Here is a 21,953-nt window from a genome sequence, read left to right as displayed (position 1 = left end):
ACCCGGCAGACTTCTTAGTGCCTCAATCGATAAATAAAAGACCTAAGCTTTTGTATAAAATAAACTTAAAACCAACAAAAGGAATCCGTCCGACGGAGGACACATCAAAGGGAAAACAAAATTGTAATTTTTATTTAACTCCGAGCATTTTCATATTTATCTACCTTTTAAACCTTCTCTGGACTTCCACAAATAATTCAAGACCAAAATTAGTCAAATCGGTCCAGCCGTTCACGAGTTTTAGCGAGACTAACGAACAGCAGTTCATTTTTATATATATAGATGTAGATTTTTAAACTTTTAAACGTTATCTTCCGTGTATTAGAATTAATCAGTAAGATAAAATTATCTAGCAAAGTGAATCAGGAAACATACCACATATGAAATTTACATTTTTAGGACCAAAACTACTGAAATATCTCAGTCAAGTGATCCCATCGCCGAAGCCTCGCACAGAACGCTGGGTTTCAACCTCCATACCACAATCTCAATGGAAAGAGAGCAAAGCTCGACTGTCTTCCGCTGAATATCACACAAACAATTTACTGGTAAGTTAAATATCGTCATTAATTCAACTCATTAAAGATATTAGAATTATATTATCATAGGTACTTATCTATAGAAATTGCAGCAAATAAACATTAAAAAAAAAGGCATTTGCATTTACTTCTATCCACGACACTGTAGGGTACAAAGTATTCAAGATGACAAACATAATTTGCGAAAATGATATTACACAGAAAACTCTGTATGTGGATGTGGACATGTCAGTTGATATTCTAAAGTAAACCTGCAAATGCCCCCTGGGAATATAAAATGTCCTTTCTAAACACATCCTTATTTTCGGATTGTGCCCATAACAGCCATGAGTAATGGTAACCATGTTTCACTCAATTCACCACCAGTCCACTCAAAAATGTTGCGTCAAGTTTGTCCAAAATTTACATTTGGGTCATAAATTTTGTATACCTCGGTATTCTAATATCAACGGTTGTAAGACGTCGTACGACATGATATCCTACGACATCGTACCGTGACGACCGTAGGCATAAGCCTAAAATATAAAGGCGTAACTATTTTGATCTCCAGAGCCCAGTTCTTTTCGAGGAAGCGTCCAGTTTGATCCACAACAATGCCATAACCATCGAGATTGCTCCCCACGGTCTGTTACAAGCAATCCTGCGACGATCCTTGAAGAAGGATGTCATTAACATTCCACTGACCCAAAGGGGCCATAGCGATAACGTGCAAGTACTATTGACAGCTCTGGGCAAGTAAGTATATTTTGATTTAACGATATTTGATGTATCTTACACTTTATCTTTGATGTATAACTAGCTATCCCGGCAAACGTTGTTTTGCCATATAAATTATTTCTAGGAAAGATAAATAACCTAGATACCGACTGCAGCGCCATTTGTCGGGCTGATTTTTAAATCTAAACCTTTCTCGAATCCGCCTGAAGGTACACAGAAAATTTCATTAAAATCGGTCCAGCTGTTTAGGAGGAGTTCAGTAACAAACACAGGCACAGACGAAATATATATAATATAAAGATTTGCCAAACGATAATCTTGCAGAAAATTGTTGTATGAGCTTTTAACGCTCACAAGATTGCAGTCCAATGCTTAGTTATTAATGGAACTTAATACGTAAATTCCGCTACTGCTTAATTTTGTTATGAAATGTGTAGGATAAACCAAAAAGCTGTTGTGTTTCCCAACAGAAATAGGTTGTGGTGCAAGCACTCAACACGCATTATATCAAATTATTTTTGTCTGCATTACTGCTATAATTTTGACGTGTTAATTCTTAAAGTTTTTTGCTAATTTTAAAGATTCTTCATATGCTCTCACATAAAAGTGGTATACTCAGCACATTACTCAAGTTTGGGTGTATCTATTCATTCTTGACTTTTGTCAGAGCTTGGGGTTTTTGGATTAGCAAATAATTTATAATCAGAGCTTGGAGTTGTTGGATATGTGACGGTCAAGTACCTCCTAAACGTATGTCCTGAAAGCTTTTACTACAGTTGTTTTTTTTTGCCAGCTTGTATGAATCAGGACTGAACCCGCATCTCGCAAACATCTACCCTCACATACCGTTCCCAGTGTCGCAAGGTACTCCAATGTTGGCGCATTTGGTTGAATGGGAACATAGTGAAGATTGGTGAGTGATTACGATATAATAACATCACATATTATGTTACACTGCCTTACCTAGGTCCCGCCCACTTTGTACGCGAAGGGACCCAGGTGTGAGGCGGCGTGCTTTGTACACTCGCCTGCAGTGAGAAGCTGGGTGATGGTAGACTGCGTTCCCCCATCGCTCCGGGGGAAGGCGTAGCGCGGCGCCATCAAGGCGGGCTCTCGGTTTGCCGATCGAGGGAACCGGTGGTCGTGTCGCCGGCGACCAACGGTCCGTCCTCTGTGGGACGGCGGGATCGATGTAATATGCTCTGCATCAACCCTGTCCCGCCGTCTCAATAGCTCCGACTGGGCTCCGGCCCGATCTACCCCAGTGCTGGTGCGTCTAGAAAGATCTGCCACGCACTGATGGAAATATCGTTGAGGGCGCATTTCGATCCGCCGCAGCACCTGATGAAGCTTGATGATTATTGTTAATTATTAGTTTTATATGCGTAATAATAATAGTGTTCTTTATCAGCACGTTATAAACTCAAATCGTGGCGTTATACAGCTGTCACTGACGCATTATTTTTGTAATTTCTATAGCGTTTCCAAAATCCCTCTGTGCTCACATTTGTAATTTCGTATTAAGAAACATACAATCACGGTATGAATTATTTCGGAGAAATAATATCGTAGGATGAAAGGTTATCTTATCTTATACCTTTAAGCGAGCAATTCTCGTATATTAATATATAATATTATATAATCTGAATCTCGGAAACGGCTCCAACGATTTTCATAAAATTTAGTATACAGGGGATTTCGGGGGCGATAAATTGATCTAGCTACGATTTATTTTCAGAAAATGTTGTTTTATTCGTGTTTTCAATAATCAACTCTTCCCGACATCTATTGGCGAATAATAATACTATTTTTCTTAATTGAGGGCAACTAGCCGCTTTAAAGACACAACAAGATGGCGTTATCAAAAAAAAAGCATCGAGTAAAGCTCGGTCATCGTCTAGTTTCGTTTAGGTAACATTTTTGCAACTTTGCATGAGAACCATTTAAAGCTTAAATTTTGAAAAGAGAGAGAGAGAGAGAGAGAGAGAGTATTCTTTATTGTACACCAAAAAACAAATAAACAGTGCGATACATTAAACACAAAAAAGTACGATTGGCGGTCTTATCGCTAAGAGCAATCTCTTCCAGACAACCATCAGGTGGACAAGAATCATTTGGAAACGAACTACGCGCGGTGTACCATTCCAGTGAAATACATATACTTAGTCAGGTCATAAATTCTGTCACATGTTTAATGTAAAATAATTGAAACAAGTTTATTCATTATGTAACCATTCATATACCAAAATGAACTTAACAAAACATAGATTCTTATGACACTAAAGTTTATTCAAAATGGCCTCCGTTATTTTGAATACAGGCCTTCAATCTGCGCGGCCAGTCGTCTATCGCAGCACGAACGAGGTCCATGTCAATATCGGCGGCTGCCTTAATCAAGGATGTCTTGAGTGACTCCAAATTGGGATGAGGCTTTGAGCACGCCTTTTCCTCCAAGTGTTGCCATATCTTGTAATCTAACGGATTCAAATCTGGACTGGAGGAGGGCCAGTCTTCGTGCCGGATGAAGTCGATTTCACGCGCCGCCAGCCAGTCTTGTGTGCTCTTCGATCTATGAGCTGGCGCCGAATCTTGTTGGAATACCCAGTGCCTGTTATTGAACATGGTATGAGAAACAGGTTCCACGAGGTTCGTCAGGACTGTATTTTGATACACAACTGCATTCGTTTTTACACCTTTCTCACAAAAATGTACCTCTGTTAAGCCCCAATAAGAAATTCCCAACCATACCATGAGCGAGGATGGAAAATGACCTCGTTGGACACGCGGAATACGGTTGCTCGCTTCTTCACTACTGTGTGCGTACACCTTATCATTTTATTTGTTGTAGTTCTCTTCTACGGTAAAAAAATTTTCATCCGAAAAAAGAATTTCCCGATATTTTTTTCCCGCGTACCGCTTCAACAAAGCGCGGCATCTCTTCAGTCTCAGGTCCATTAGACGAGCATTCAAACGATGTCCTGTTTTTCTTCGATATGCCCGAAGCCCTAAGTCTTCATTTAACACCCTTTTCACCGTGGTTCTGCTTAACCCCATCTGAAGGGCCAACAGTTTCTGCTTACGTTTGGGATTTCTTTGAATTCGCGCCTTCACAGCTTTTATCACTGCTGGAGTCCTAACAGACCGAGGGCGACCACTTCTTGACCTGTCATCTACACTAGAGTCTTCATTGTATCGTTTGATGGTACGATAAACGAATCTTTTGGTTATATTCAAAATTTTCAGTATGTTAAAAATTTGAATTGGCGCGTAACCGTAACGATGCAACGCAATAACTGCAACACGGTCTTCTTTAAGCGTCCACTCCATATTTAAAAATGAGTAAAATTCTAAAAGTATACATTTTTATTTTCACGAACAATTCGAAATTCGAATTCAATAAACTTTTTTGTGGCCAGCATTCTAAAAGAAAAGTTTTTACTGTGTGACAATACTTATGACCTGACTAGTTACATATATGTACACATACATATACACATACATACACACATACATATCTCCGTAAATATACATACAATTAATACAAAGTATTATTAAAAATAAAAAAATAATAAAATTTTGCTTCTTTACACATAAATAAGAATAAGCAATTTACATATAAAATATACTTAAAATACCTTTGAAACATATATACAATTTAAGTAGACACCAATTTCAGAAGTCTACCTTATCACATATTAAATTGGTTGACTAATATTTAAAAAAAAAATTATCGTAACAGAAATACTTCTTCAGTTATTTGAATGGGGTAAACTTCAATGGAGCTTAATTAAAAAACATCGAACTTTTGATGCTAATGCCAAACAAAACGGAAGATTACAAAGGTAAATGTTCCGTGTTAAGCAAAATGTTATTTAAACCAAATGGCCTTTCACCTCTCGATTTGTCTAAAAAAGTAACGTAGCGTATGTTTTTTTTTATTTTTATTGCTTAGATGTGTGAACGAGCTCACAGCCCACCTGGCGTTAAGTGGTTACTGGAGCCCATAGACATCTACAACGTAAATGCGCCACACACCTTGAGATATAAGTTCTAAGATCTCCGTATAGTTACAACGGCTGCCCCACCCTTCAAACCGAAACGCATTACTGCTTCACGGCAGAAATAGACGGGGAGGTGGTGCCTACCCATGCGGACTCACAAGAGGTCCTACCACCGGTATAAAATATATGTCCTTAATTTCGAACCTTCCTCTCGTACAAGGGGCATGCGTGATATATTCCTCTAGGCTACCAAATTGCTACAATTTCTCTTCCGGAAAAAAAAAAAATAGTAACCGTCAAATATTATAGTCCTTAAAACAACAAAAGCGTCCAAATAAAATAACTAAATAGTATTGTTAAATAAAGAAAGCAGTCTACAAATTGATTGAGCTCACAATATTTTTGTGCTAAAGCTTAGTCGACGTTAACAATAGGATATATTGTTTTGCTTTGACAAACAATCGCTTCGATGGAATATCTGCTAATTCGAGTTAATTACGTAACGATTACATAATTTCTAATCAAAATTTAGCTTAAGGTTTTCTCAGCGCAATGTACCTACAAACTAGTGACATTAGTTAGCAGTGACAGATTCGCAAATATGTATCAATCTGATCTAGTAATTATTATTTGTCTTCTGTGTGAATAGAATGTGTCATGAAGACAAGGACGTTTGATTTGCAATTTTATGTTTGTCTCCGTCTATATTTCCCTTAAAATTTGCTTCAATTTACATACAACATTTATTTTATTAAAGTAGTGAGATATTATAATATTTAGTTTGTTTCTGGTTTTATTGTTCATATTTTAACAAAGCCGGTTTTCTTTTTTGTTTCATTTAATAATCAATTTTAAATCACTTATTTGCTTAATAAATAAAATAAATTAGTTTTACGCATCTCGACCCTGAAACTGTATGTGATGTATTTAATGATGTCGCGTATGTTGAAATTCGTCAAAACTATAAGGCATTGAGCATCAAAGGCATCAAAGGGCACATTTTTATAAGCGTTAACCGTTTTTTCCGGGCTTCTTATAGAACCGATGGTGGTAGGTTTAATAGGTTTTGACATACAACAAGTATATTATTTCTTTGTTAATCTTTTAAGTTGATTAATGAATTTTAAACTGAATGTTATTTAATATAAATTTCATTGCACCTGCGACTCTCTGCAACCTTAGGCATTAAATTCGCCAATGTAAATTTTACATGAAGTGTAATAAACAAATAACTTTGGTATTTTATTGTAAATTCTCTATCTATTAACATCGAACTGTAAATACGTTACTCATTTCAATAATTAGGAAATTATAAGTACATTCTGACACTTAGGAAGCATATAGGTATTTCAATACAAGCAAATAAAACCCCTAATTTCATTCAGTGAATGTTCATTTTCATTTAAACATGAGGAATACTTGCTGAATGAATGCTATATGAATTAGGTTACATATCCATTAGCTAGAATTGCCAGTAGAATCAATTCAAAGTAAATCGCGTGTGAGGCGAGAATCGTAGGCTATGAAGTAGGTCTGAAGGCTATTCGGAAGCTATCGATATTGTAATTGTATGTCGAATAAGTTATATTATATCGCTCGTGAATCTGCGATACCAAAAATGCCTTTATCTGACTATATTTAAGTTTTTCTGTTTTCCCGATAAAAGCTGGATAACAATGGTATTTATCTTTTACTGTAATCGCTATGAAAAATACAATCATGATAAAAATGCTTCTTCGTACTGACAACCTTCTTAATTATAAAGCAGATACTAGATCTCTTAGTATTTTTTTTCTTCTTCTTTCATTCTGATTATTTATCTCACGAGATAGGGACAACAGTTTCATAAATACTTTCGTCGCTGTCAAATCAAAATCTGCTATGTGCAAAAAACTCTATTTTGAAATAACTAGTAAAAACATTTTCGGATAAAATTTTATATGAAAGTTAACATTTAATAACTACTAGCTGACCCGGCAGACTTCTTAGTGCCTCAAAATACCTATACTTTTGTATAAAATAAACTTAAAACAAACAAAAGGAATCCGTCCGACGGGGGACACATCAATAAGAAAACAAAATTGTTATTTTCATTTAATTCCGAACATTTTCATATTTATCTACCTTTTAAACCTTCTCTGGACTTCGAAAAATAATTCAAGACCAAAATTAGCCCAATCGGTCCAGCCGTTCTCGAATTTTAGCGAGACTAATGAACAGCAATTCATTTTTATATATATAGATATCAAATGAAAGGTTTAGATAATATTAAAGCTATAGACGTATAACAGTTTTTTTATACGGTAGATAGGACTATACGAAAAGGTCAAAAAGTAAAAATCTCAATAAGTGCACATAGCAGATTTTGGTTTGACAACGTCGTTATGTCTCTTGACGAGTGGTGGCGTTGAAGTTGTGGTGTATATGGGATTACCGCGTCCGTTAGGGGTCCATTCAAATCCCAGTAGATTCATGTGGTGTTCTACATTTTACGGGATAATAGAGATATATCTACCTCAAAAAATGTGTTCCGTAGTGGGCAGGGAAAAACGATGAAAGTTTAACCAGAGTTTCCTATTTCAATTTAAGTAGTAAAGATAGGAGACGAACTTATAATAAATAATAAATAAATAAATATTTACTAACAATCACACCACGTTAACTGGTCCCGTGATAAGTTCGTAAAGAACTTGTGTTACAGGTACCAGATAACGGAAATAAATGTAAGATTTTTATTATACACATACATATATTTAAGACACATCCATAACCCTGGAAAAGACATTTATATTTATCATACAAATACCTTCCCTTGGCGGGATTCGAACCCGCGACCCCCTTATGTAGTGACCATGTCACTTACCACTACACCAGACGGCCGTATAATAGCCCTACTGGTAAAAATCCAGAATTTATAAACACCACAATGCAATTTTCCCGTACACCTTGACACATGACTTCGAAATGTAAGTTCAATAGATGTAAAGATCGCTCGGATGTCTCAACGCTGATGGCTTTACTGGTGGTAGGACCTTCTGTGAGTCCGCACGGGTAGGTACCACCACCCCGCCTATTTCTGCCGTGAAGCACTAATGCGTTTCGGTTTGAAGGGTGGGGCAGCCGTTGTAACTATACTGAGACCTTAGAACTCATCTCAAGGTAGGCAGCGGCTTGGCTCAGCCCCTGGTATTGCTGACGTCCATGAGCGACGGTGACCACTTACCATCAGGTGGGCCGTATGCTCGTCTGCCTACTAAGGCAATAAAAAAAACAAGGTCGGTGGCGGCATATACGTAGTAGATTTCTCCATTACGTTGTAGATGTCTCCAGTAACCACACAACACCAGATGGGCCGTCAGCTCATCCACATACCTAAGCAATAAATAAATGCACTTAATCCTGAAGATGGGCTTGCACTAGCATTTCGTAGGATCTAATCAGTTGACAAAGGTTATTCGAAAAACCAAATTAAATCAGAAATGCAGGCTCCTTTAATGTATCGCACTGTTTATTTGTTTTTTGGTGTACAATAAAGAATACTCTCTCTCTCTCTCTCTCTCTCTCTCTCTCTTTCTCTTCCTCTCTCTCTCTCTCTCTCTCCCTCTTTCTCTTTCTCTCTCTCTCTCTCTCTCGTTTACTACGCGTAAATAGCACAGTGCAATAACCCTTAACAACGTGATCTACAAGAATCGTCGGCAGCCCGCTTATTAATAGCTCGCGATCCGTCAGACGACCGCAAACAAATAGCTTGCGTGTGATCTATGGCGGGCACTTTGTTCATTGACTCCAATATACGGGATGTCCGCGGGATATTTTTCAAACTCCCTAACATTTGTGGGCGGAGTTGCTAGGTCGCTTTGACGGTATTTGTATATTTTCGTGCCATTCTCAAAATTACGTTTGAATTCTTTTTTTATTTGCCTTATATGCGGACGAGCATGGTGAGTAGTTTCTGTTGGTTATGCCCAGGGGCACAGCCAAGTCACTAATTATCACGACATTCGGGCACCATCATCATCATCAGCCTTTATCTGCCCACTGCTGAACATAGGCCTTCCCCAATGCCTTCCACATAATGCGGTCCTCCGTCTTCCGCATCCAACGACTTTCCACCGTGCGCACTAAGTTGTCGGTCGACCTGATTGGAGGACGCCCCACGCTCCTGGTACCCATCCGTGGCCTCTATTCGAGAACTTTCGTCCCCCACTTGGTGTCGCTGGCTCGACAGATGTGACCGGCCCATTGCCACTTCAGCCTGATAACTTTGAGAGCTATGTCGTCGAGTTTGGTTCTCCGTCGAATTTCTTCGTTACGGATTTTGTCCCTTAGAGAAATACCGAACATAGCTCTCTCCATCAACTCATTGCAACGAATGTTAAATTGCATAAAACACCGGCACGTTTATTCGTTATTGAAATGTAATAAATAAATTATTGTGTATGTATCTGTATTGTAGAAGAAATATCAGGGTGCTTAGTGCAAGTTTTTTAACTTCTCGATCGCGTAAAAGCTAACTCAAATTTGTATGGAGTTGGAACAGCGCCCCTAGCGGAAAACGTAGATACGCTGTTCTAACTCCATACAAAACTCGCACTAAGCATACAGAGTGAAAGCTAAATAAGATTGCCGTGTACAGGTGTCTCAACCAATCAATTCGAATAATATATTTTACTAAAAAGAAATGTAGCTTATTTTTTCGTATGTCGAATCTATTTTATTTTTGTTGGATTCGTTGCTCTTGGCTATGGATACAGCTCTTTAACTATATTCGTAATTATTTCACGCTGTGTACCTATAATGTATTAGTGAAGTTAGTACCGTACCGTAGTTTTGTCGAAGTCGTCGTGGCCTAAAGGATAAGACGTCCGGTGCATTCGTATATAGCGATGCAACGGTGTTCGAATCCCATAGGTGGGTACCAATTTTTCTAATGAACGTACTTAACAATTGTTCACGATTGACCTCCACGGTGAAGGAATAACATCGTGTAATAAAAATCAAACCCGCAAAATTATAATTTGCGTAATTACTGGTGGTAGGACTTCTTGTGAGTCCGCACGGATAGGTACCACCGCCCCGCCTATTTCTGCCGTGAAGCAGTAATGCGTTTCGGTTTGAAGGGTGGGGCAGCCGTTGTAACTATACTGAGACCTTAGAACTTATATCTCAGGGTGTGTGACGCATTTACGTTGTAGATGTCTATGTCCAGTAACCACTTAACACCAAGTGGGCTGTGAGCTCATCCACACATATAAGCATAAAAAAGAACTCGATTGAAATCGTAGTTTTGTTAGAATAACCGTGTAAAGAGTCATCAGAGCTCTTGCCCCTCTTCGTTTTTGGTATATTTTGCATTACACCTTGTATTTATTGATCTTCTTCTCAGTCGGCCGCTCTTGTTTTAGTGGTCGTTGTGTGTCCTTTATGCGGTTCTAAACCATCAATACATTTGTGGCTAAGCTTTGTAGTCATTAGTCGTTGTTGACATTCCGCGAATGGTTATTGTCATAGTCCAAACAACGTATAGTAGATGGCGCGCGAATATTTCTTTGTAGGCATACGGTTTTACCGGGTTTTTGATTCATTTGGATCCAAATATACTTCCATTTTCATATCTATTCCGAACCGAAATAACATATTAGTATATATTTACATATATGTCTCGTTTTAAACAGGTATGTGACATCGTACAAGGCTCAGGATAAGATGAAATCAGGAGAACGTACTGTTAGGATGTCTATCGTTGATGAAGACAGCGAGTATATGGCCGGACACGTTGTCGACGGTAAGCTTTTTTAATCATCATCATCATCTCAGTCTGTTCACTGTCCACTGCTAAACATAGGCCAATCCAATCGAGGTCTAGTACGGCCGGTTCGTTGCCACCTGTATCCAACGTGACCCAGCGATTTTGACTAGTAGGTGGCCGTTCCATACTGTGCTTGCCAGTACGTGGTCTTCACTAAAGAGTCTTTCTACCACACCGCCCGTCCGATCTTAGCGCTATTTATCCTGCCCATTACCATTGCAGCTTACAAATCCTAAGGTTGCTATGTTATTCTATCCATTAATCCTATATTACACGTTACCACCTGTATATTCTGCCACAGTTCATAATTGAGTATTGAAAACACTTAAAGGGTTATTATTATATAATAGCATATTTTTATTAATCAATATATTTTGTTTAGGACGCAATTTATATCCCGCAACCGGGTATCTAGTCCTTGTCTGGGAGACTTTGGGTATGATGATGGGAGAACTCTACACGGAGGTATCAGTAGTATTCGAGAACGTTCGATTCCAGCGTGCCACTAATATCCCGAAGGAAGGAAACTTGGAGTTCATTATTATGATACAAAAAGGCAGCGGTAATTTTGAGGTGGGTATTTGTTTTTCTGTAATTCTTCTAATTTACCATATCGTAAATGGCTCAGCGTTTTCATATTTTTCTAGTTAAGACAATACTTTTTTATTGAATTAGATGCGCCACCAAGTAATTGAGTCATTCGGTTATATATACTCGTAGGCGTCCACCTTGAGACATGAAGTAGTACCGATATTCTGATTCTTCTTACTTTTTTCCGCGTGAAAATCGGCTTCTTATGATGCGATTCCAACGTTGGGTTAGCAAACACTTCAATAAAACATATACGTAATTTGTTATAAAAAATTGTATCAGTTGACATCAAACGAATCTAATTTATTTAGAACCATAATAAATATTAATAAATTTAAATAAAATGGCATTCCATTTAATAAAACGGTAGAGATTTATTGAGACTTTAGTAAACATTTTGAAAAAATATGAAATCCACACTTTTGTGCTTCCTCGTCTACTAAACGGTTAATGACTCATTATAAACAATTGATATAATTGGACACCTCACGGTAACCTACCATCTCGTAAAGTAAACTAAAAATATTTTTTTAAAAGACATACCTTTATCTTATTGGGTATTTTGCAATACTCTTGCATAGAGGAAATCTTCACTAACTACTATTTCAACAGATTGTGGAAAGCGGAGCGTCAATTGTAACGGGAAGGATCTATGCGAAGAAAAACGTAGGTCAAGATTACCGGGTGTTGCCCTTCCCGAAGGAAGAAACCGGACCTAATATCAAACACTTACTCACTAAGGACTTTTATAAGGAGTTGCGTCTGAGAGGCTATCAATATAGGTACGTCAATATCATAACAATAAACTTATATATCGATGTAGGTAATATGAAAAATGATTTATCTACAATACGTAGCATATAGGAAAATAAAATTTCAGTTAATATAACTTTAAAGATGACCTTTCATTTATTGAAGCAAATGTGGTTATTGATACATTTGGACGTACAATATACGTTTTTGTGATGACGTGATTATGTATTTACGTGATTTTAAAGTTTATTTATAATGTTCATAATTCCAATAAATCTCTTTTGGGTGTGAAATGTAATAAATAAATAAATAGATGTTTTCGGGTATATGTACTATAAAGCTCAGTATACTTCAATATAATACTGTTTTTGCTTGGATTATAATTTCTGGTGGTAGGACCTCTTGTGAGTCCGTGCGGGTGGGTACCACCACCCTACCTATTTCTGCCGTGAAGCAGTAATGCGTTAGGCTTGAAGGGTGGGGCAGCCGTTGTAACTATACTTGAGACCTTAGAACTTATATCTCAAGGTGGGTGGCGCATTTACGTTGTGGATGTCTATGGGCTCGTCCACCCATCTAAGCAATAAAAAAAAAAACAATATGTTTCGTCTTGCTTATTACTCCATGGCCATAAAGGTCCTGGTTTTAAAGTAATGATTTTGCTAATTTAATAATGATTAGTAACTTTATTTTACTACTTGATTTATGTTGTTCAACTAGAATTCCTTTAAGTTGTACCTTGAGCATCATCTCGGGAAATTGTTAAAAAACAAAACCATCCTTACTGCAGTGGTCTCTTCCGCGGAGTTCTGGGCTGTAACGTAGAGGGATCCCGCGGCCGACTAGCCTGGGTCAACAATTGGGTCACCTTTATGGACTGCATGCTCCAACTGAAGATCATAGGTCAGGACACACGGGGGCTATTCGTACCCACAAGGATCGAGAAACTTTCCATTGACGCAAAAATGCATTATTACGCCATATCGAAGATGAACCCTGACGCCAATAGGCAATCCTTTGAAGTTCGCGTCTATAACGAAGTGGATGTTATAAGGTAGAAAATATACCTCAATAAATTTTGGAAATTTATTGTAGATAATTTAATTAAAATGAAAAAATTATCAAAAATTTCAGGGCAGGTGGAGTTGAAATTAGAGGTCTCAATGCAACTCCGATCACTAAAAGACTACCTTTGGGCGTACCTGTGCTGGAAAAGAATGAATTCATACCATTCAGCTCTAACACAAAGATGACCGTAGGTTTTCGATTTATTAAATATTGTTTTAATTTAATTTTTCTTGTTCTTTTCTATCTAATGAAATTAAGCTAAACTTCTGATCTATTTCTGTAAATTATGTTTGCCCATTGAGTTTCTCGCCGGACCTTTTTAATGGGTCGCGATTCCGATCCGATGTTAGATTCTGCGATGCACAGCTCTCGTTAGGCTCAGTGTTAGCAAATCCTCTCAAGTTGAGCCTCTGAGCTCACCCACCCGTCTTCTCATTGTGTCATAGTCAAATGTATAATTACTAAAATGAGCAAGTCCTGAACTGTTTCCGTTTATTCTCAGTGGTGAAGCCGCATTACAAAATAGTTGATAAAATTAGGAACATTCAGACGGTACTTGCAAAGGTGTACTTGATTTCTACCGATCAATAATAAATAAATAAAACTATAAATTCTCAACTGTCACATTTATGAAATGTCACCACGATCTTTGAACTAAATATATTGAGGATTCCAGGTTGAGGATACTCTGAGATCAGACATTCAACTTATACTGGAAAACATTCAAACGTACAAAGTAAAAACCATCGAGTTAGTAGACGAAGAATACAAGAGCAACGCCCTGGAGCCATTAATAGAGAAGGTCGGAGAGTTGTTGGGAGATCTGCCTTTAGTACAAGCTGAGCTTCTTTTGATTTCTGAAGATCCTATTGAAATGCCGTCAAACGTTACAGTGGAGAACAAGAAATTAACCGGAGAAACGAATACCGTTATATTTATTGGGGCGAATCTGCTAGAGAGACCAGATGTAAGCAATTTCTAATCTATAAGTGGAATCTACGATATTTTAGGATTATTAACTTTTGTACTCTGTCATTAGGTCCTTCGCCAAGCCATATCGACTCTTCGTGACAAATGTTTCATCATAAGTCGCGAGAAAGACCGCCCCGACCCTAAGACGTATGCCGACAAATACGATATCATCACTATACAAGACACGGGATCAGAATATTTAGTGCTCTTTAGAAAGAGGGTGGGGGCTAGACCAGCGAAATTCGTCAGAATAGTCACCGCAGATGATACCTTCTCTTGGATTGACAAAGTAAAAGAAGAATTAAAGGAAGGTCAAAAAATAGTGTTGTATAGTCAAGACGAACATATCAATGGATTATTGGGCTTGGTTAACTGCTTGAGGAAAGAGCCTGGTGGTGAGATCGTGTATGGTCTGTTGATTAATGATCCTTCAGCACCACCCTTCGATCCCGACCTTGAATTTTATGAAGAGCAACTGGACAAAGACTTGGCCATAAATGTTTATCAGGATGTAAGTAAATTTTGATTTTGTATTAGCTTTGAAAAGACTAAGCAAGTGTCTTGGCTCTTTAAATATTTATTTTTTACTGAATATTCCACTAATGGTTTTGGCTCTTATGATTTCTATTGAAATATGTTTTTGATGGCTAATTACATAATGCATTATACAGTGGGCTAGGGTGCCTTAGCTATGTGCAAAATCGCGGTAAAAGACTAGATTTCAATTAATGTATAGTCTTTTCTTAAATTTTACTTGAGTTTTCAACTTTCTAGTCTATAATTCTAGATCTATTAATCTTGGGCTGGAAATAGCAGGCATCTGTCAAACTTATTCTTCACAAATCTTGGTTTGTGTTATGGCTATCCGCCACAGAGGCAATAAAAAATACGAGACTAAGCTGTAAAAATAGTTTTAATTGTGAAATTTGATAATTTACATGTACCTACTGTACATTCAGTTAGATGCGTCTCATGAACATAACCTCATTTTCCAGGGCCAATGGGGTACATACCGTCATCTTTTACTCGGTGATTTGGACACAGTAAAAGCTAAGCACGCCTACGTGAACACGATCACCATCGGTGATCTGTCCTCATTGAGATGGCTCGAAGGACCATTAAGACCGAACCACGTTTTCAAGAACCCTGACGAAATACTCATAAACGTGAGTTATTTTTTTATAACTACACAAATATACTTTATATAGAACAAAGTCTTACTCTCAACATAAACACGCCGAATCTTTTATTTATATAACCGTACTGTTCAGAAAAAAGAGGTAATGGTGAGCATATTAAATTTAAATATTTGACCACCCAATAATTTTGTAGTGGATTTATTGAACTTGCTACAATAAAACATTTTACTTTCGTTTCTTCATTATTTAAGGATCATGTTAAAAGTCTCGGATGTATTGTATTAGAGGTATCACACCCTTCATACTGGAATGGATCAGTGCTACGCGGCAGAAAAAGGGGGTGTTGGGGTACCCAACTTCTTTAGTGTACAAATTTTCGAAGAGTAATTTTCAAAAAACTATAATGATTGTGTTTTATTTGTTCGTGATGTTGCTCTTGCTTTTGAGTCATTTTTAACATTTCAAGGAAGATATTTATCATAGTATCATTAGCGTAGGATAGGTTGTGCTGGAGTACTTTAACAAATCACAGGTTTTTTTATATATTTAGCGATGTTGTGGCTGGATATCCTTAATCTGTAATTGGACCACTTGTAAGTCCGCGCGATTAGTATCACCACCCCACCTATTTCTGCCGTGAAGCAGTAATGCGTTTCGGTTTGAAGGGTGGGGCAGCCGTTGTAACTATACTTGAGACCTTAGAACTTATATTTCACGGTGGGTGGCATATTTACGTTGTAGATGTCTATGGGCTCCAGTAACCACTTAACACCAGGTGGGCTGTGAGCTCGTTCCCCCATCTAAGCAATAAATAAATAGAAAAATATCTGTAATTATCACATGATCCTTTTTTTTTGTTAGGTGTACTGTACAGCTCTGAATTTCCGTGACATAATGACGGCGACAGGTCGTGTTACTGTTGACGCTGTGGCCAGCGGGCGACTTGCACAGGAGTGCGTGCAAGGATTCGAAGTTGTCGGACGGACGGCTAAGTATGTGCCTATATCCTTAAACTAACCCTATATCGTCTTCTCGCATTAAAACTGTATAATCTCAAAACTTACTAATATCACAGGAGAGCGTTTTAAAGGTTCAACATGTGATATTTTTAATATTAATCATCTTTGCAACATTTATTTTTTATTTTTTATCAGTTAAATTATCTGTCTATTAAAGTGAAATAAAATTATGTATTAATTTTGTTAATAGTAGTCAAAACATAGGTAAATAAAAAAAAAAAAAAACTAAATCTAAACTACGCTCTTTTGACAGTATTTATGAGAAAAATACTGGTGACACCAAATGATTCCGCATATTAACTCAATTTCGAATATTTTAGGAAGTTGTCCACTTTTAATGCGAAAAGACGATATGTGTGTAACAAACACGACTTTTACGATTTAACTGCGTGTTTTTTGTCTGTCATTATATTCTTTCCAACTTTTCGAATTAATTAATAATGTGCTAATTATCAGCACAATATTCAAATGTCTTGTAACATTACTTAATTACGTCTTAAAAAAGAGCGAGGCCATGAACCGTAAAAATAGGTTTAATTATCCCTACCACTTGCAAAGCCGATGAAAATGGTCTATAATATATATAAACTTTTTTCTATCAACACAACTGACACATTCATTAGTGCATTGTATCGTTAGGCCAGTTCACATATGGTGTTTTAGTGAATAGAAATCAAAACATGAATGTCATCTAACAACATTAGGTCGATTTTTTTGTTTAATTATTGCTCATAACCTCGAGGTGTTATGTTCCCTGGACGTGTAGTGGAGCTCATGAGGCTCAGCCTGGGACTCTGCTAACATCTAGCCTAGCAAGAGCAGTTCTACGCTGAATCTACCACTGGATCGGAACTGAGAACCGCTGTAAAATTTCGGCGACATTAAGTCGAAGTCTTAATTGTATTGTATAAGGCTGTTACGCCCTTTTAAACTCCAAAACATTACCGCTTCGTGGCGAGACCGCGAAATTCATTTGAAGCATAAAGATTGTATAGCCCTCTTTGGAAATCACATGCTTTAAATCAGCATAGGAATCAGTGAGGAAATTAATAAACGAACGCACGAGCACATTAGAGCAGGACAATTGGAATGTAATCGTACTCACCGAAATCGGAAAAGAGTTCGACGTGCAACCTAACCTAAACATCAGCCCGCTAGTTTCTCGCTGGATCTTCTCAGCGGGTCGCGATTCCGATCCGGTAGTAGATTCCTTCGCGAACCAACTGCTCTTGAGTTGTTAGGTCTCCTTTGGAGGCGCTTGGGCAGCTGTTAGCTAATCCCACCCCTCCTGGCTGAGCCTTTGCTCGCCCACCTGACCTGGTGAAACCGGAAAGGCCTCCGAGCAACTAGTAATTCTTCCTTTATAAAAAAAAGACAATTGTAGCAATTAATTGAAATAAGATAAATAAAATATCGTTACGCCTTAGAAAAGACGAATTCTGAAATGAAACTAAGATGGACTTTGATTGATTTTGTCTTATTACCTCAACAGCGGTTCCCGGGTGATGGGCATGATCCGTAATAAGGGATTGTCGAATTTGGCTGCCGGTGATAAGGCCTTGCTCTGGAGCATCCCAGACGAATGGACATTCGAGGAAGCTGCCACAATACCCGTCGCTTACGGAACTGTTTATTATGCAATGGTGGGTAACCTTATAGAAAATCTTTGTTCATTTATCCCAGAGTACAGATATGGCTACAATAACATCCGACTGGCATATAAATAAATACTTTTAATAAACTACACGGATGAAGGGACTTGCGGATTACATTTTGAGTTGTTACCAGAATCCAGAAATTCGAGACATTAATTACGTTCGAATCCCAATTTTATAGCTTAATTGAAAAAAAAAAGAAAAACAACACAAAAGTGTAAATATAAATAACAACATTTTACCATTCATATTCCCTCTTTCCACTGCTACGCTAGAGCTTAATAAATACAATCCCTATTTATCCAGAACCAGTTTTTAAAAAGATACAGTCCACTGCAAAGTTTAATAGCACGTAGTCATTTTTAGGTAAACCAATCATATCTGTATCAATTTCTCTGGATTTATTTTGTTTGAGCAAACCATTTCGATGTTGCGTTCATATTATTAATTGCATTTTTCAATTTTCCTGTTCCAATTTTTTTTTTGGTATCCCACGCAGCTGGTCTGTGGTTATTCGCAATTTCATAAAATATTGGAGAGACCACAACCTCATACAATAAATTAAAAATATTTTTTTTTGCCGTTCATGGCATATTAATGAACTATTCCCGTGTGTTATATCGTTAACGTTACTCATGGAGGCTGCCAATGTCACTGACAAAGTCAGGCCGCTACAAAACAATCCATTTTAGGCTTTATTTGAACGTTCTGTAAACACACTAAGGGGGATCTCATTCTCGAGTTGATGTAACACACTGTATATGTGTGCAGTATAAAAGCGAAGGAAACTATAGTGGCGGGTGGTATCGCTTGAAAAAGACAGATGCTGGGATCATCTCGAATAATCCATCAGAGCTATACTAGTTACGACTCGTTGAATTTTGAGCTTTTAAAGAACTTTCGTTTTCATCAAGGTTATGGTTGCTCAAATCAAACGCGGCGAGTCAATCCTCATCCACGCCGGATCTGGTGGAGTGGGTCAAGCAGCCATCAGCGTTGCGCTTCATTACGGCTGCGAGGTCTTCACCACTGTCGGTACCGCGGAGAAGAGGGCTTTCATTAAAAAGCTCTTCCCAGCACTCAAAGGTACTTTCAACACTTTATGAATCCCGGCACACAAATTTCGCAGCAGGATGTAATTTTAGATACAAATATCAAAATGAAAATGGTCTTAGTATTGTTGCTGGTGTCTATGAATGACGGTGGTTATTAGAATTTTCCTGGAGATTCGAGCAATCATGTTATACCACTAAGTAAACTTACTGCTGTTTTAGCGTCTTTTGAGCTAATGCCAGTTTGTAGTACTACTCTGACTATTTCTGCTGTCAAGCAGTAATCCATTCCTGTTTGAAGGGTGTGATGACCTTTAGATTATACAACTGAAAGTTAAACTGATGTCTATGACTAAGGACCCTCCTTAGGGGGCCATTTGTCCTGCGATTTCTATGGTTTTCGGTACTCACTTAACAACAAGCGCGGGTCGTGAAATGATATAATCTTAGAGAATAGCAAAATGGAAAGGATGAACTGGATATTTCTGCCTGTTTCTGCCGTGAAGCATTAATGCGTTTCGGTTTGAAGGGTTGAGCAACCGTTGTACTGTAAGACTGAGATTTGCAACTCATGTCTCAAGGTGTGTGGCGGCATTTACGTTGTAGATGTCTATGGGCTCCAGTAACCACTTGCCATCAGGTGGGCTGTGAGCTCGTCCACCCATCTGAGCAATAAATAAATAATAAAAAAAAACAGGCTGAAAACTAGTTAGGTTGCTTGTGACCCCTAATCTGCGAACATGTTATTTTTGGAAGAATTAATGCTCTGCACTACTAATTCCTCCTAGATCTGACTTCATAGGAATCGAATAGAATATATTATAATACTAAAGATCATTTTATATTATAATCTCAAACAGATAGCCACATAGGAAATTCCCGTGACATTACCTTCGAAGATATGGTTCGTAGAGAAACGAACGGAAAAGGTGTCGACATTGTCCTCAACTCATTGTCGGACGAGAAATTACAGGTAATCTTGTGTTTCTTGGTTTTTGTTGTGAATCTCCTTCTTACATATTTCATTTATTTTTAACTCTTGCACAGCATTTGTTATGTGACTTACTGGTGGTAGGACCTCTTGTGAGTCCGCATGGGTAGGTACCACCACCCTGCCTATTTCTGCCGTGAAGCAGTACTGCGTTTCGGTTTGAAGGGTGGGGCAGCCGTTGTAACTATACTTGTCAGCCCACCTGGTGTTAAGTGGTTACTGGAGCCCATAGTCATCTACGACGTAAATGCGCCAGCCACCTTGAGACATAAGTTCTAAGGTCTCAAGTATAGTTACGACGGCTACCCAGCCCTTCAAACCGAAACGCATTACTGCTTCTCGGCAGAAATAGCCAGCGTGGCGATAGTACCTAGCCGCGCGGACTCACAAGACGTCCTACCACCAGTAAAATTCACTAATTCAAATATTCATATTACATTCTCGTTTCACAGGCCTCGGTAAGGTGTCTGACGTACAGAGGTCGTTTCCTAGAAATCGGAAAGTTTGATATCAGTAACAACACGCCTATCGGGATGTACTTCTTCTTGAAGGAGACTTCCTTCCACGGTATTATGTTGGATTACATCTTCGATCAGAGTGACGAGTTCAGAAGGGTATGTATTATTATTGCACTCCGTTTTTTGGGTTCGCTACCCTCAGATACAGCCCACTGAGTTTCTCGCCGGATCTTCTCAGTGGGTCGCGTTTCCGATCCGGTGGTAGATTCTGCGAAGCACGGCTCTTGCTAGGGTTCGTGCTAGCAACGTCGTCAGGTTTGAGCCCCGTGAGCTCACTTACTAGTTAAGGTTCCGCTGAAATAGTCTCTCAAGGCTATCGGCTTAGGTAGGAAAAAAAAATGGGTTCGCTGTTTATAACCTTTAGTTTACATGAGATCTGAAAAAAACGAAAACTATTCTAACAGACTACTATAATTAAAATAACCGCAGCCTAGCACACACGGACACTTGGCCCCAAACTAGGATTCCCTGTATAATGGGATCCGGCGACTGATATAATAATGAAATACATAAAATAAATAACTTTATATATAACTAGTCGTACTCGCCCACTTCGCTAGGCATTTCAAATTAACATTATAATTTATTGTCATTATTATAATTATTAGGGAGTCCAATACTCATATAAATATTAGTCTATCCATTAAGTACATGTATTTTCTACATGGATACCAAGTTTCAAGTCAATCGGACGCATGGTTCAGTAGTTATAACGGAACATCCGTAAAAACCACTTTTGATTTATATATTAGTATAGATTGATTAATATATTTATCAGATATAAATATTAATATATTTGTATGCGGCTATACTATGTTGTAGGCAGTGGCTTGGCTCTGCCCCTGGCATTGCTGATGTCCATGAGCGACGGAACCGAATCAAATCAAATCAAAACAATTTTTTTTTATTCAATATAAATGTATACACAAGTACATACTTGTTGAACGTCAAAAAGAACTACCGCCAATTCACAAAAACTAGCCTCTGTCCAGAGAAGAACTGGCAAGAAAGTCAGCGGGCATGTTTTTTTTTTTTAAATCTTAGATTTTTAGAGTTTTGTTAAAAGAGGTACAATCGTCGCCTACAAAGGGAATAAGAAAAAAAAAAATCAATACTCTAGTATTTTTCG

At 38.0% G+C, this 21,953-nt stretch overlaps 1 protein-coding gene across 2 annotated transcripts in view; it reads left to right on the top strand.

Moving 5' to 3' along the window:
• The window catches only part of LOC693038 (p270), a 60,569-nt gene that overhangs the window by 28,970 nt on the left and 9,646 nt on the right, over nucleotides 1–21,953 (top strand). For both annotated transcript variants that reach the window (XM_062672852.1, NM_001044013.1), the window contains 16 exon segments: nucleotides 400–548; nucleotides 1,090–1,274; nucleotides 2,050–2,169; nucleotides 10,933–11,042; nucleotides 11,449–11,639; nucleotides 12,270–12,439; nucleotides 13,201–13,464; nucleotides 13,545–13,665; nucleotides 14,155–14,445; nucleotides 14,518–14,961; nucleotides 15,446–15,616; nucleotides 16,451–16,581; nucleotides 18,101–18,251; nucleotides 19,178–19,349; nucleotides 20,176–20,288; nucleotides 20,759–20,920. In XM_062672852.1, coding sequence (XP_062528836.1) covers nucleotides 400–548; nucleotides 1,090–1,274; nucleotides 2,050–2,169; nucleotides 10,933–11,042; nucleotides 11,449–11,639; nucleotides 12,270–12,439; nucleotides 13,201–13,464; nucleotides 13,545–13,665; nucleotides 14,155–14,445; nucleotides 14,518–14,961; nucleotides 15,446–15,616; nucleotides 16,451–16,581; nucleotides 18,101–18,251; nucleotides 19,178–19,349; nucleotides 20,176–20,288; nucleotides 20,759–20,920 — 2,945 coding nt within the window.

This window comes from Bombyx mori, chromosome 16, assembly GCF_030269925.1.
Source record: "Bombyx mori chromosome 16, ASM3026992v2".
Lineage (NCBI taxonomy): Eukaryota > Metazoa > Arthropoda > Insecta > Lepidoptera > Bombycidae > Bombyx > Bombyx mori.
Note: the sequence above shows the minus strand (reverse complement) of the source record. Positions and strands in the feature narration are given on the sequence as shown.